Source organism: Aplidium turbinatum, chromosome 12, assembly GCF_918807975.1.
Source record: "Aplidium turbinatum chromosome 12, kaAplTurb1.1, whole genome shotgun sequence".
Taxonomy (NCBI): domain Eukaryota; kingdom Metazoa; phylum Chordata; class Ascidiacea; order Aplousobranchia; family Polyclinidae; genus Aplidium; species Aplidium turbinatum.
Window position 1 is genome coordinate 18257664 of NC_137483.1, and position 15199 is coordinate 18272862.

Consider the following 15199-nt stretch of genomic DNA (forward strand, 5'->3'; position numbering starts at 1 on the left):
TTTTTGCGCTCAGTCTTCCTACACATATTCGGGAATCAAGCATCTTTAATGCAGTGAAAAACTTCTAAGAAGAGAAGGGGATTCCACTGAAGAATATTCTACAATGCGCAACTGATGGTGCTCCGGCAATGATTGGAAACCATCGAGGGTTCATTGCACTGATGAAAAGAGCAATTCGGGGGCTTATTGCAATACATTGTGTAATTCACCGTCAGCATTTGGTTGCCCGTAATCTCAGTCTTGAACTGCATGAGTCACTGAATATTGTGATAAAATACGTCAACAAGGTGAAAGCGCAGGTCAAAATGTCTTAATTCAGTTTCCCAATTTGAGCGAGAATGTTATTACAGAACAACGGAAAAATACTGCTCACATTTAGACATGCTTCATAGAGACATGAAACTTCGCTTTGCAGATCTCGTGGACCTGTCCTACATGTTTCAAACTGGGTGGTACTGGTACAACCATTTTCTACCGAACCTATAGACATAGTAGGCCTACTGTAGAAGTGGAACTTCAAGAGCAGTTCATTGATATGCAAACAGATGATGAGTCAAGAGTGAAATTCAGAAATGATCGATACGATTTGTTTTGGTGCCAGGTTGCTGGCAAATATGAGCTTCTCTAAAAAGAAGCTAGAATGTGGATTTTGTCGTTTCCTACTTCATGTATGGTTGAAAAGGGGTTTTCGGCTGTGACATTGATGCTTTTAAAGCAAAGAAATCGCTTGTTGGTTCATAAACGGGATGATCTTCGACTCTATCTTACGAAGATCTCACCAAACATTTTAAAACTTTGTAAAAGTCGCCAAGCTCATCCATCCCATTGAACATTATTATGTTACTGTCAATTTCGTTGATTAAATTCCCAAAACTAAATTTGACTATCACTCTATAATTATCAATGTTTATTAATTATACTTGACGGAATTAGGGGTGAAATTTTATTTCAATAACAAAAAGGGGGCGATGGACTAAAAAAGTTTGAGAAACACTGGTTTAAGATATTGTATTGCAGTAGGCTACTAAATTTTACTGCATAAGCTGGTTTTTGATTTTGCTATAGAAACGAATATAGCCTATCCGAAAAAGCAAACAAAAGTGAAAGTTGTTTTGAAGCCCACATTTCATATGTTTCAATATCAATACTTTACAGAAATTGAATTGTTACTGAATGTTTGTGTTTTTGAAATACATTATATTACATTCGATAGAGTTGCATATGCTTAGCCTACGTATTGCACATGCACACCAATGTACTGCCTATCAACAGCAACGGATAACATAAATATCTGAAAGTCAGTTCCGTTCAGTAGCGAATCTAGGGGGGGGGTAGTTGGGGCGATCGCCTCCACCTTAAAATACAAAAAGTAACTTTATTCAAGGTGTATTTGCAAGATTGAATTAATGTAGACCTACACAGCCTTGTGCTCTGTTGAAAATTGCCCATTAAGGCTATTTACTAAATCCGTCCCTGTTTCCATTTGAATGAACCACTTTTTAATTGATAGATACACCATGTAGACAACTATAAATCATCTTCTTAGTCTGGTCCTGGAATATGTCCTCTCTGATAAATTGGAACACGAGCTGTTACAGTTGAGTGCCTGAAAAAATGTAAAATAAAATAAATGGCGCTTAACTTTCGCGAGGCTAGCTCAGTAATATTCTGCGAGCGTGGCGCTGAAGAACAAACGACAAACCATCTTATGAACGGTACCCAGTCCTCCAGTCCATGCACCAACCAAAGAAGAACGTAGGTCTACGCATATCTTGGACATCAAACACTGCTGCTGGGTACACTGCAGTAATCTTTCGAAGTATTCAGTGGAAGTACTGCCAATTACAGGGTGATAAAAAGACGGAATCGGCAGATCTTCGGCAGGAAAAAGTTACAGAGGTTGAGGACTAAAGTTATGTTATTTTTGAAGTTAATGTAAAAAAAGATTAGATTTTACAATTCTATGAAGTCAGAGTGGAGTAAAATTGTAATATTTTTGTTCATCATGTGTGTTTGAAATGCTACAGCAAAATGTAACAAACTGACATAGAAATTATTCAGGTCAACGCATGAATGTGAGACAACGCAGTTAAATGTGGTACTTTTGTAACTTTAACGTCAGGTAACGTAGCGCAGGAACGTTATGACACAACTGATGGCGTTTCATTATTCTACAAAACAAGTTTTCTTGATCTCAACGTCATTAATTCTTATGCAAAATGTTTGTGTGGTTTACCTAGTGCAAAGTTTTGCTTATCTGGAAGGTGACACCTAACAATGACGTCATTAATTTAGAAATTTTTTGAATATCAAGAAGTTTTTTTCGATTAACTCATGCATGGGATAACCAACAACGACATTTGTATGAAATTGGAACTTGGGATAATTTTTTTTTTTAGCTAACAGCTAAATTATATTCAGACTTATTCTGATATAATTTATTTTGTAGTGTGGCCTACTTTGCTTGCCATTCGATTGCATTTATATTGTTATTAAGATGTTCGAACACGATTAGCCTACATGACAATTGTATTGTTCTCCGTCTAACTCTGAACTAAATAACTCACCTATGACGACCCAAAGGTAATTCTGCAATCATTTTCCATGAATTATTAAATGGACAAAAGCATTCTACGGAACTCAAAGACGATCCAGAGGAAGTTTCTAACCCGCCTGTGACGTAAAGCATTCCGTCGATTGACGTCACGGCACAATTGTCTCTTTTCTGAAAGAAGGTAAAAAAGCTAAAAGTAAAACATAATCCTATAACAAAATCTATAAAATTTTGATTGGGCTTAATAACCATTTGAAATGGGATATTTGTTTGTGATGCTGGCAACTTTTTAACTAATGAGTGACTGAAAGCTGCAGCAGTTTTGTACAAAGACATTCACGTTGTCACAGTTTGATCTGTGATAAAACGTATAAGATCGTTCTTTTATGTTCCTCATGCTTCCATTTTGCGATAAATATTAAGCACATGTTTATTTGAACCACTATGCGTTTGAGCCTTCATCTGTTTTGTTAACAGTCGTGATCTATTCTCTTACTTATGGTTTTGATCCATCCTGGTTTCGATTCCCAGATGAGTCACAAAAAATGTAAAACAGGAAAATTGTATTTTTTCTTGCACAAAGCAGTAGTAAAGGCAAGTTGGGATAAAATCGTACTCACACAAAATTTAAAAAGTGTGCAGTCAGTAAAAAAACGCTCTTTTAGAGTAATAAAAAAGCGGTTTAGACTAACATTAGTAGCCTACTGCGGTTCTTGATGTATTTTATCAGGCTGAATATAATGCCAAAAACCCAGTAACCTACTATTTTTTGCAAATTAGTAAAAAAAGTTTGAGTAACACTAATAACCGAAGCTACCTGCAGCATATCTGCAGTTCGGCTTGTCACTAAGGATGTCTCAGGATCAAACATTTTCACAATTTTTGAACTTCCGCCGAGCAAGTAGATGTGTGACGTCACTACAGTGGCGTGGGCGCACGTGTAATCTATTTGTGGGCAAGGGGTGATGACCCATAAATCTGTATCCACTGAATAAGTCTGAAAACAATATACGAAAGGTTTTGAACAGTTTCCTTTAAAAGAGCACGTCGGTGTTAGGTGTCACTACCCAAGACAGAGCATTAGAAGACTCAAGGGCGACTCAACGTCTTCAACTGTTGAATCCATATCCGCCCTAACTGTCCACCCCAATAGCCCAGTTGGTTAAGTTGTGGACTTTGCGAACGACAAACTTCAAAATCTGGTTCCGCCCTGGTTCGACTCTCTGGGTGTCTGTTTAAGCAACAGAGTTCAAGAACAGTTTGCCATTCATCGGTGGAATGATGATTTGACAAATCATTTGATGATTTGACAAAGCAACAATCATCATTTGACAAACAATTAGAACACACACAAGTGTTTTCATTGTGAAATGTGCACTGACAATGTCTCGATCGACCAATTTAAAATCATCTCTCGAGGCAGATCTGAATTTCAGACTAAGATCATGGAAGCCTGAAGAATCAAACGTAATAATCCGTCTCTCAACCGGCAGTTATTCGCCTGTGGCTCATCGTTCCTCTTGTGTGTGTTCTAATTGTTTGTCAAATGCCTGTAGTTTACACCTCATGTGATCTGTTTCCACCGTATAATTTACTTGTAATCATTCCTGTGTCGTTCAGTTTGTGTTTTTCAGTCTGGAGTGTCGTTAGTATACAGTTACAGTTATAATGCAAGGTCAAATTTACCTTACAATTTTCATTTTATTTATATTGCAGATATGTAATTCCTGATGAGGACACATGTACCTGTCGAAAACGTTTGAGTTTATTTTAATTATGTTATATTTGTGTTTGTAATACATCCAATTAGAAGAAACTTATTCACTCTGTCAATATCGGTGACCAGGCCTGGGATAGCGGATCAAAGCGTCCAAGTAGACGGAACTACAAGCAAGATTAAGCTGCAAAGAGGCTTTATTAGCCTTCCGATAAAGACTCACACATCACAATAAGTCAATGTTTAGAAAGGTTGAGTCAAACATCAAAATAATCTTGTCTCCAGTAAAACCCTTCTTGCCTGTATAGACTTGCATATCTCATAGCCTCCTGAAAACCCAGCAAATACATATATTTTATCACCACACGCGGCAGTAGCGGGACACTTAACGGCATGGACCATCGGTTGGATTAGTTTCCAGGTTTCCTTTTCCACGTTGTAGACTTCTACATCCGGGATACACGAGTAACCATCGCTACCTCCTAAAAAAAGATTGAAATCACCAATCGTTTTTATCATGTTTATGAATACATGAAAAACCGATATTAATTTATTATTATCAATAAAAACTTAAAACGAATGGCTATTTGAGACGAATGTGAGTGGGGGTTATGGGCTACACGTGGTTGTTTCTGCAAACCGATAGGGCGTTGTCTGCATTGATAGCTCAGTTGGTTAAGCAGCCGACTTTAAGAACAACGAAACTGCAAGATCAAGTGGCGTCAGACCAATTTTCAGGCTGTACAAAGTGGGTGGGATAATTCACAGACAATAATGCTTCAACAATCAGAAACTTTATTCTGTCATTCTCAGTAACGTGGCCTACGTCAGGGTTCAAAGACCCTACAAGTATGCAAACTATCAACTTGGGAAATGGAGCTTGCTACAACTGTCGCTATGAAAAAGTAGACCAAATTACGCAGAAAACAAAAAGATCAAATACAGATAATTTCTCCACGCTAGGCTACAATGCGGTAATATATACCAAGAGTGTAAATTTTGTCTTTAACCGCAAGACAGGCATGATGGTATCTGGCTTTATTCATCTCCGGTAGATAGCGCCATTTTTTAGAGTAAGTGCAGAATACGCTCACATCAGAAACAGCTTTGTTGTCGCAGGTTCCACCTGAAGTAAAATAATAATGTTCAATGGTGGGTGGTTAGTGAAAAAAAAGATAAAGTTTCCAATAGTAATATGTCAATATGGAATATTTGCATGCGAACCATTTATACTTCAGACTGTGACATCTAAAGTTTCAAACATAGATGGCAAAGCGACCAATTAAATTTGGAAACATTGTCACAAAAGTTTTTTTTGGACTGAAATTGGAAATTAAATGGAGCTGTTGGGATCAACATTTTTCAAAACTATTCCCCAATTGCAAAGATTGACTACTAAAATCAAAATACCAGTTAGATAGATTTCGTATCCACTGGCTACTGCACTGAAAGCCTTGACGTTTAAATTATCCGGAAGTGTTGTTAGTTTTTCCCATTTTGACGTCAGTGGTTCGTAATAAATAACATCATGCACTTCATCTTGATGACGTCCAACACGGGATTCCCCTCCTATGACGACCATAACCTATGTATGGAAGCAAAAAGACCATTTAATATATTACACACTGAATAAAATATTCAATATTGAATTATACATTATACAGCACAGCGGAGTGTTGAGAAAAGGATGCATAGTTAATATATTATATTAGTGACCAGCATGCGATCTTGGCATGTGCACGAAGAATAAGTGCGCTGAAGAACTACCATGACAGCGATAGTCGTTGTTTGGACGTTGAATACCTTTCTGATTGTGAGGATGTGAAGATAGTTTGAATGTTTATTTTCTAATTGAAAAAAATACCACCTGAGCAATTTAATACAGGCACTCCGAATACTTGTAGAGACTTTGTCAATCAATGATAAAGACCAGTTTACCTATGCTAACAATGAGAAATGTCCGCTTGTTGTTGAAGTGTTTGAAGCGTTTTTGTCAGTACAGGAGTTTACAGTAGTAGAACCGCTATCTATCGTTTGACAGGACTACACACACTGAGAATTGAACCATGTTTGCTTGAACTTGTCATTTCTTTGAATGAAAATCTTTATGTTGCATTATATTTGATGAGTTATAGCAAGAGACTAAAATAACGATAGAACGCAAAACTTAACTTTTAATTTAGGGGAGAGTGGGGTTAGTTGGAAGGCGGGGTTAGTTGAAAAATGATCATTTTTTTAACTCTCGATAACTATTTTAAATATTTACTGCCAACATGTGAAGTAGTTTATAAAAACACATAATCCATGTTAGTTTCGATTTGTTGAGTCAAGGTATACCTGTTTGGCTGACAATTTTGTATTTTCTTATTTTCGAAGTAAAATTTTTGGCGTATTAAAAAACATCTTATGCGTCGATATCGTTATAGACAGGCAGAAGTTTTTTGGTGTGTGTCATCTGTAGGTGTTCTACAACACTAAGAAATAAAAATTTTTTAGTCCAATGCACCATGCTTGAATATTTTAGGAAAATAGTTTGTCATATGCTAATGGGGCTAGTTGGAAAATTGTTGGTGGGGTTAGTTGGAAAATGTTTTGATAACGGTATGACTATGTAGTATGATACGAGTATATTGTCGTGGTATGATAGTAAGTAGTATAAGCTCCAATGTACTTGTTTTAAGCAGACACACATTGTAAAATTTTAATTTGAATAACTTGGAAAGTGCTATATATGTGGCATCACAAGTTTTATCAATGCGTTTATTACAAAATGTTTTTACGATGATCAGGTGTAGAATTCATTGCATTTTGATCTTAAAGCAAATAAGCATATTTGCTTACAACCCCATGTAAATGTTTGTTGGTTGAAAAAAGAGTATCCAGTTCATTAGTGAGCATTAAACTGACGTTTTTCAACTAACCCCAGGCATGGGGTCAGTTGAAAAATCAATTGTATGTTTGTTTATTTTAAATTTTTATTAAAAGCTTAATTGACTCAATACTTATTTTTGGTTGTATGATAGAAGACACCATAAATGATAATTTAAGCCACTTCAAGTTGTCAGGCTATGCATCAATTTTTTTAAATTTCACTTTAAAAAAAAAACTTTCCGACTAGCCCCACTCTCTCCTACTTACAAAAGTTTTTTATAATGCAAGTTATGGACTCACTTCTTTACTAGCACATTTTCTTGGTTTTCTTTGCTTAAATCTAAAATGAAAGCCACTTTCGTCGGAAATGTAGTGCCCTTGAGCTTCTAAGACCTAGAAAAACAGGAAATTGTAAAACGTACAAATACCTACTGTATGTTTAACACGCCATTTACTGCATTGTTTGATAATTTCTTTATTAGAACCACCGCGTATTCTTGGGATATAATGCGTTTTTCTTAGAAGCGTCTTAATTTGAGATCAGAAGATCTCACTGATACCGGGCCCAAATTATCCCATCAACGGTCCTGCGTACAGGTGGACACTGGACAGTGGACAGTCATAGTGTAGGGCGTAGGCTACAAGCCACCATTGTTGGTAACATGTTACTTGTAACCAGAGATGGGCGTGATCTTGATCTTGATCTTCAAGATCACTTTTTTTTTGGTGATCTTGATCTTGATCTAAGATCACTTTTTTTTGTGTGATCTTGATCTTGAAGAACAATAAGATCAAGATCACTTTAATATTGAATTTTACTTCCTAGATGGAGGCATTTTTTTAGAACTCGTACTGTACAAAGAAGTTAGTGGCAACTACTAACATTAAGCCACTGTTAATATGATATGTGCCCAACAAAAGACGATTTAAAGTCTCCATCTAATCTGGTCAGTGTTGCCATTTCAAAATTGAAAAAGTTTTCTGTGTTGGTCGTAATAAAGAAGTCAACTTCCGTGTACTTTATGTTGACGCATAATAAAAAATGATTTAATTTTGTTCACAATTTTCAAGTGCGAATTTTAAAGAAATGTTTGCTTTCTTTGACCCAATTTTAGATGTTTCAAAAGTCTAGAATGGCGGTGTTAAAAAATCTGGATTCTAGCAAACTTTGGTCATGTAAAGTGGTTTATTGCAGCAAATCAACCAGACCAAGACTTGTTTAGGGTCTGAGTATGGAGCGGTTTGTCGGACCGCAAACCTCTGAACTTTTTTGATAGCGGACAACAGTATCAATGTTGCCAGATGGGTAAATGGTGCCATAAACATTGACATAATACAGTGAAAGTTAAAACTACTTAGTAACACGAATAAAAACTCCCACATGAACCAGACAAAAATTTGGTAAAAAAGATGCTGTTCAAAGTTTATTTTTATTTATTTATTGTAAATAAAAAAGTATAAAACTAATTGCAAATTTTGCGACTTTTTCAAAACTACTGTAATTAACCTCGGCTTTGGGTGTGACGTTGCGATTCTACGCAAACTACGTCAACAATTGATAGGCCTAATAGCAACAGTCACTAACTTATTACAATTCTTAGGCTAGCGATCGAGTAGTTAAAAGTAAAAGTTAGCAATACCAACTATATACCTTTACCCAGGTTGCTCATAGTGATTAATTTTTGCAATATCATTGATCAAAAACTTCATTTTTTTTTCAAGTAGCCTACACAAAAAGTGATCTTGAAAGTGATCTTGATCTTCAAGATCACAATCTTGATCTTGATCTTCAAGATCACATAGTTTGGTGATCTTGATCTTGATCTGCAAGATCACCTATTCTTGGTGATCTTGATCTTGATCTTCAAGATCACCAATACTGGTGATCTTGCTCATCTCTGCTTGTAACATAGATTTTAGTAAGACCAGACAAGTGCATATTAGACAAGTGGTAGCCGTATATAGACAACGGTTGCAGCCATAATACTCAGAAGACCACTTCTGCTTTTTAAAAGTTGAGCCGATGTAGAAAATTGACGATATAAATGTTAGTTTTACGACTACAATTGTGTGGTTAGCTTTAAGTTACCTGTTGAACACATGCTTGGTTGTGGTATATCAACGGGTCGACCTTGGCTTGAAGCTTCAAGTATTCAGGCTTGACAAATGGTAAGCGAACCAGTTCTATAAGAAATCAACTACAGTACATCAACAATTCACAAAATGTATTTACAATAATTGTTGTGAAGAAAGGAGAGTTCTTCCCGGCTATCAGCACAAGAATGAGAAACATGCAATTATTGTTATTGGTTTGTTGCAGTGACAATATGTTATTTTGAGATTAAATTTTTCTGGCTGAAACATTGGTACATATGGAATTTATGTTGTGAAAATTTACGCGTTCAGGTAACTTAGACTAGTGTATGGATTTATTCATTTGAAAAACAAAAGCTACTACAGTCGTTGCTGTATGTCTTAAATTGAAAGGAGAGTTGATATTACACAACATAAAGAACGTAGACTACTACATAGCTAAACATTACATATATTATTTTGTTGCATTACAGTGGAATGGCTTATTTAAGTAATGGCAGCACCGTTTGAATTATAAGAGATGTAACATTTCGTCAAGGTACATATGCTTTGAATACAAATGTACTTTTGTTTTCAATCACAATCTAACCAATTAAGGTGCAGAAAAACTAGTAAACTATGAGGACCTGCGTGTAAGCTATTATAGAATCGCTCTGTTTGTCAAAAAGTTATTTCAAAATGAGCTTTAATTATATGTAAATTTAATGCAAATTAGTGCATAATTAATTAAATTTCATACAATTTTTTGTGTTTATTGAAACTGTATAAATCACTAACTAAGAACTTTTTCTATCTGCATTTTCCTTTCGTCTTCGTCATGACGTATCCAACGCATTACAGCGTCATAAACAAGATCTTCTCTTCCAACGTGCAAGTCATCGTCTTCGAGGTACAATGTTAAGGTCACGAGATTCAAATTTAAAAATTCCTCCTGGAATATATGTACAACTTTGTAAGTGACTATATTTTCAGCATGGCAAATTTTCTGAAATTCTAAACAGCTTTTTTGCTGATCCAAGCTCACGCTTGGTGGTAGAAGGCATATGGGCTGATTGGACGGTAAGGTATCGAAGCCAATCTTCGTGTTCATCTCCAGACATGCCATTAAGTCACCTGCCAAAGACACAACCGCATGCTTTTGAGCGGTCTCGAACCGGCGATTTTTCTATTATCGTAACATGGTTCTCATCGCCCGACGATGCAGCCGACGAACAGCTAACTTTGAGCCAGCCAAGATAAATGCTATTGCAAACACAATGAACACTTCTGCTGCAATCTGTTTTGTGAAACACTATTTATCATAATATCTTTGTAGTGTTCCTGACATATCTTTGTCTATTGCAAATGTTATATGCGAAATCCCGTCTTTGATATGTAAAAAAGTAAAATGGTGGTAGTTTAAGCCGATACTCGGACAACTCAGCATGCGACAACTCAGCAATTACATTTCAGCTACTGCCAAGTCAGCAAATGAGATTTACGTGCTCACGTCGGACTTGCTTAGTCATTTCTTGTCAAACTCATTTTGCTAACTTGTGACATTTCGATTTATGCCTTTGCTCAGTTGTTACTTGCTCAGTTTCATCATTTACCAACTTCAGCCACTTGCTCAAATGTTGCTAGTTCAGTTGTCGCTTGCTCAGTTTACAACTGCTGGCTTGTAGAAGACTCTTATTTTAACCGGAATCTTAACCAATCAAAAACCAATCCAGTGCCGCACCACGCCACACTACCTGATATATGACGTCAGTAAAATATTTTCTTGCAAAATGTGTTGCCACCTCGTGGAGTAATGAACATGAATGTATATCCGCCAGCTGTCGTATCTGAGTTGCAAGAACAATAGAAAATAGTTATTCAACCTTTTTGAATTTATGGTGAGACCGCGAGTTGGCTTCATATTCTAAATGCAGCGTCCAAATATACAGCAGACTACGTTAAAACCAATGAAAACCAACAAGTATAAAAAAGCAACCATTTTCTAAAGAAGTATGATAAGTTATTGTTTTAAAGAGACATAAACCTAAAACCGAAACGATTTAAAAACGTGGCTTAAAAAAAGCTTCCTACGCAATAGACTTGCTTTTCATGGAGAATTGGCTTGGTTCAAAACTAACGCCAATAAACCGAATAAACTTCAAGTCAATCAAAATTAAGCTCAATAAGACAATTCTTACAATAAAACAAATTCTACTACACCTAGTTACAACCACAAACACTTACTTGCAAGCAGTTGCGTGCGTTTATGCATTTTTGCAAAAATCTCGCAGTCGCATCCCGCAGTGACAAGAGACCAAACAAATCCGCCGCAGCTAAAGCTTGCAAAGCGTTGTCCCGAGTCAAAGCGCACATTCCTTTGGTAAGAAATAAAGTAAGCTAACTAAATTTTACAGTTGGGTTAAAAGTTGTTTGGAAATCATAGAAATAACGGGGCATACTCATAGCCCATGTGGCCGTTTGTCATTTTGATAATTTTAAAACACAACGTATCACCAACACTCCAACAGTTTGTACTCGGTAGGCCTATGTTAAAAACATGCGTATTTGTAGCGTGCAGTTGTACAGGCTAGTGTTTCACACACAGAAACTGAAATTTTTTAAACAAATTGTTCGAATTTATAGTAAGAAGCATTTTTGGCTATATATTGTACGTAAAGCTCTTCGTTTAACCGACATCTTTATGCACCCAGGTTCAAGACAATACAAAATGACAGTTGCACTGTATGTAGTAAACTGAAAACAAGATAGGAATGATCGAATAAATGTTTTGGATATTTCTGCTTTGTTATCCCTAGAATCCTAACATGGTTTGAATGCCTAAATCCTTTTTTATTTTTTTATTTTAGCGGTTATAGCAGTTATACGTTGTCATCTGCTGTCCATGGGCTCGCGTGGACCTTAGACAAATGTGGTGATTGATTGTGAAGTTACGCAAAAGTAGGCCTACTTAGGCTACCGCTTCAATACAGCACCTGCTTCATATTAAACGCTGCAATTCATATTTTTTACTACAAGGACAAATTAACCCTACAGTCAACTTTATATTTCACGTGTGCATGACGAAAGTTATTTATATTTGAATATAATACATGACAGAAAAGTTTACCTCAAGTAAGATCTGATTAAAATTTAAATAAATGATCATACAACTTTTAAATAGTACGTTATATGAGCGTCAATTACCCGTGTATGCGTACTCCAATACTACTGCCATGGTTTTAGAACTAACTCCGTGTATGGTAATTGCATTTTCTAAGCATTCTCTCAATCCATGCGAAAACATTCCCTGCGAAAATATATCATTGCTGTAGGTGATCTTACAGTACAGTTTACTTTAATTTGAGAAAGCGAAGAAAACAAACAAGCGACTGCAGCAAGCAAATCAAACAAGGCACAAAAGGAGGTTGAGATCTACACACGGCCCACGGGACTTGGAAATTAAATTTATTCTTTAGAAGTTAAATCAAATAAAGGGTAATTTACAACAGTCAACAGTAAAGCCTTTGTAGGCTATTGTAGCCTATTTTGAAAAAAATGTTTTTCAATATTTTATTTAAAATTAACCATCAGAAGAAGAGCCAAGATAAATTTTTATCAAGGTCCTTAGTATAAAAAACGACTGAACCGCAACTTCTTAAACTTTAATCAACCAACAAGCCAAAGCAAAGCTCAACCTTAAAGTAGGGACAGCTGGCGGCTAGGACTGCTCGATGACACTCAAAGCCTTGGTCGTCTGCTATGATTGTGACGTCAGTGAGCAAACCTTCTTTTCTCATCACATTAAGCTCGCGAAGAGTGGTTGCTCCTTGCATCGGAAACTGCGAACCAAATAGCTTTGCACAAATTGTTTTCAAGATGCTCCCAAAATAAGCGTTTTTTGATTATTTTAAGCCATAGTCATTTTTTGACCAATTTATTTCACTTTTAAACAAGTTTACACTGACGCTAATTAATAAAATCAGTTAGCCTACATCTTTTAGACTGAGTTGCTCAAAACTGGGCTACTAAAACGACTTAGGCCTACCTGTCAATTATCTTACTTTTGAAAAAAACTCTCCAAGTCCCTGTAGCCTTTCAAAATAAATATTGTTTCAATACATGTTGACTAGGAAAAGATTAGCAAACCACCAGTAGGTTGAGTAAAAATGTCGTAGTGCCTCGCACATTTTTTCTAATATAAATAGTTAGGCATGTTTCATAAAATCGTTGCTAATCAGTTTATAAAGCAAAGTAACTTACCACAAATTGAGAGCTTTCGTTAGTCATTCTCTGCCGTATAGCAAGCAAAGCGTTCGTTTTCAAACTTCCATCAAACTAGCAGGTCTAGTCATATTCACAACCTCGAAACTGATTTTGTGATGTCATAAATGGAACGCTTTCTACACAGAGGTATAGAATTGACCTACGTGTTGTGTAGACAGACGTTGAATTAAACCAACACAACTTTTGTTCAAATAAATCCTACTGGACGGCTCCTATTGTTTGAATAGACTCAAATATAATAGGTGAGTTATTCTGAATACTTGATTCAAAACCATCACATTCCTTTAAAGTTTAATTGTACGAGCATAATAGAAACTGTTTTTTATTAGCAAATTTGCTTGTTACATATAAATCCAGTGGCGTAGCCAAGGGGGGGGGGGGTTTTGGGGGTTACAACCCCCCCCCTTTGGCACGCGTGTGACGTCACGATATTGAGAATGATGTTTTCAGTCTAAAAAAAATTGCTTAATTTTAAACAAAATTGCATTAAAAGAGCGAGTTTTGCCAATACCAAACATTCAAACATCTCAGCCAAGAATTAGCAACAAGAAAACACAGAGACTTAGCTTTATTTCCGAAAAATGCTGAAGAAAACATGATCTTATACTTTTGCTATGCTACCGGACAGCACCATTTTACAGGAATATTCGTACCCACATTTTTGTTGAAAATGCTCTCAGAGTGCACCAAATTCAAAGTAATTTTTCAAAATTTTCTGGGGGAGGCCCCCCAGACCCCCCGCCGCTGGGTGGTCAAAGTCCCCCCTTTCAAAATTCCTGGCTACGCTACTGTATCAATCCAATGTATAGCCAATTCAGACAGCACAACTTTATAGCCCATATTTTGGCAACTTTACGACACAAAATGAATGTACATTACTCGTGTGCTTTCTCTGAAGTAAAATAAGTTAAAGCTACGGTTTAATCTTGACAGCCGTAGCCTACTTCGTCATTCACTTGTCGATTAATTTATCATCGCGTTAGTCATAAATCTTAACGCACTGTGAGGTAAAGGTCCCAACCTGAGTTGCTGAGCTTTGGGGAATAAAAAATAAGGTTCTCATCACACTAAGCCATCGGCACTTGTGAGAGTAAGGGGTCAGTTTCTTTCTCTCGGCCTCATTTCCTTTCGGAACTAAGTCGACCCAAATTATTACACCCTTGATGGAAGGCAGAAGTGAGCGCGTTTTGGAACAACCAGATTCAAAAAGGCGTAATTCGCTGAAAAGCATGCGGCTGTGTCTTTGATGGGAGTAGGACACAGACATGCCTGAAGATGAACACGACGATTGGCTTCCTTGTCTATCTACTCAGTGTATATCTTCAACCACCAGGCGTAAGCCTGGATAAGAGTAAAACAACCAGCTTAATCTGGTGTCGAACCAGGTTCGCATGACTGAAAAGCAAGTGCATTATCCTCTGCGCCACGCTAACTTGATGTCTATTCACCACTCTACAGGATATGTGACCAAAAATATACAATTATTATTACATCACGAATTGTGTGTTCTTGAAGCTGTTGGCTTCAAACAGATCAAATGTCAAACAGGTATTCATGCAAAAGCCACCTGTACAAAATATGTTTCCCACCATGTGATGCTCACCGCTATAGCTCTCCACTATCTTTTCTGACATTAGTGCTTCTGTGAAAATGTCAACGATAACATATTCACAAAACTGCTTAAAATGGGGCCAGTGTTT

The 15199-nt window shown here is 36.6% G+C and overlaps 1 protein-coding gene across 1 annotated transcript; it reads right to left on the reverse strand.

Annotated features, from left to right (window-relative positions):
* Window positions 1-966: 966 nt before the first annotated feature.
* LOC145780640 (kelch-like protein 24) lies at window positions 967-13502 on the reverse strand. The gene is made up of 14 exons (XM_082592264.1): window positions 13476-13502; window positions 12911-13054; window positions 12420-12522; window positions 11460-11590; window positions 10970-11062; window positions 10014-10167; window positions 9232-9326; window positions 7443-7535; window positions 5682-5856; window positions 5257-5397; window positions 4572-4753; window positions 3372-3551; window positions 2568-2725; window positions 967-1606 (listed from the first exon to the last, which is right to left on the reverse strand). Exons 1-14 carry the CDS (start codon window positions 13500-13502, stop codon window positions 1543-1545), a joined length of 1740 nt encoding a protein of 579 aa, XP_082448390.1. The 3' UTR covers window positions 967-1542.
* Between the last annotated feature and the right edge of the window lie 1697 nt (window positions 13503-15199).

Excerpts from the sequence above, each read along its gene's own strand:
- LOC145780640 (XM_082592264.1), bottom strand. The coding sequence starts at position 13,502 with ATGACTAACGAAAGCTCTCAATTTGTG. Across the intron at positions 10,168-10,969 it reads TTACTGACGTCATATATCAG|GAGGAATTTTTAAATTTGAA; the intron begins GTAGTGTGGCGT and ends CATATATTCCAG. Across the intron at positions 3,552-4,571 it reads AGATATGCAAGTCTATACAG|ACTTATTCAGTGGATACAGA; the intron begins GCAAGAAGGGTT and ends TATTGTTTTCAG.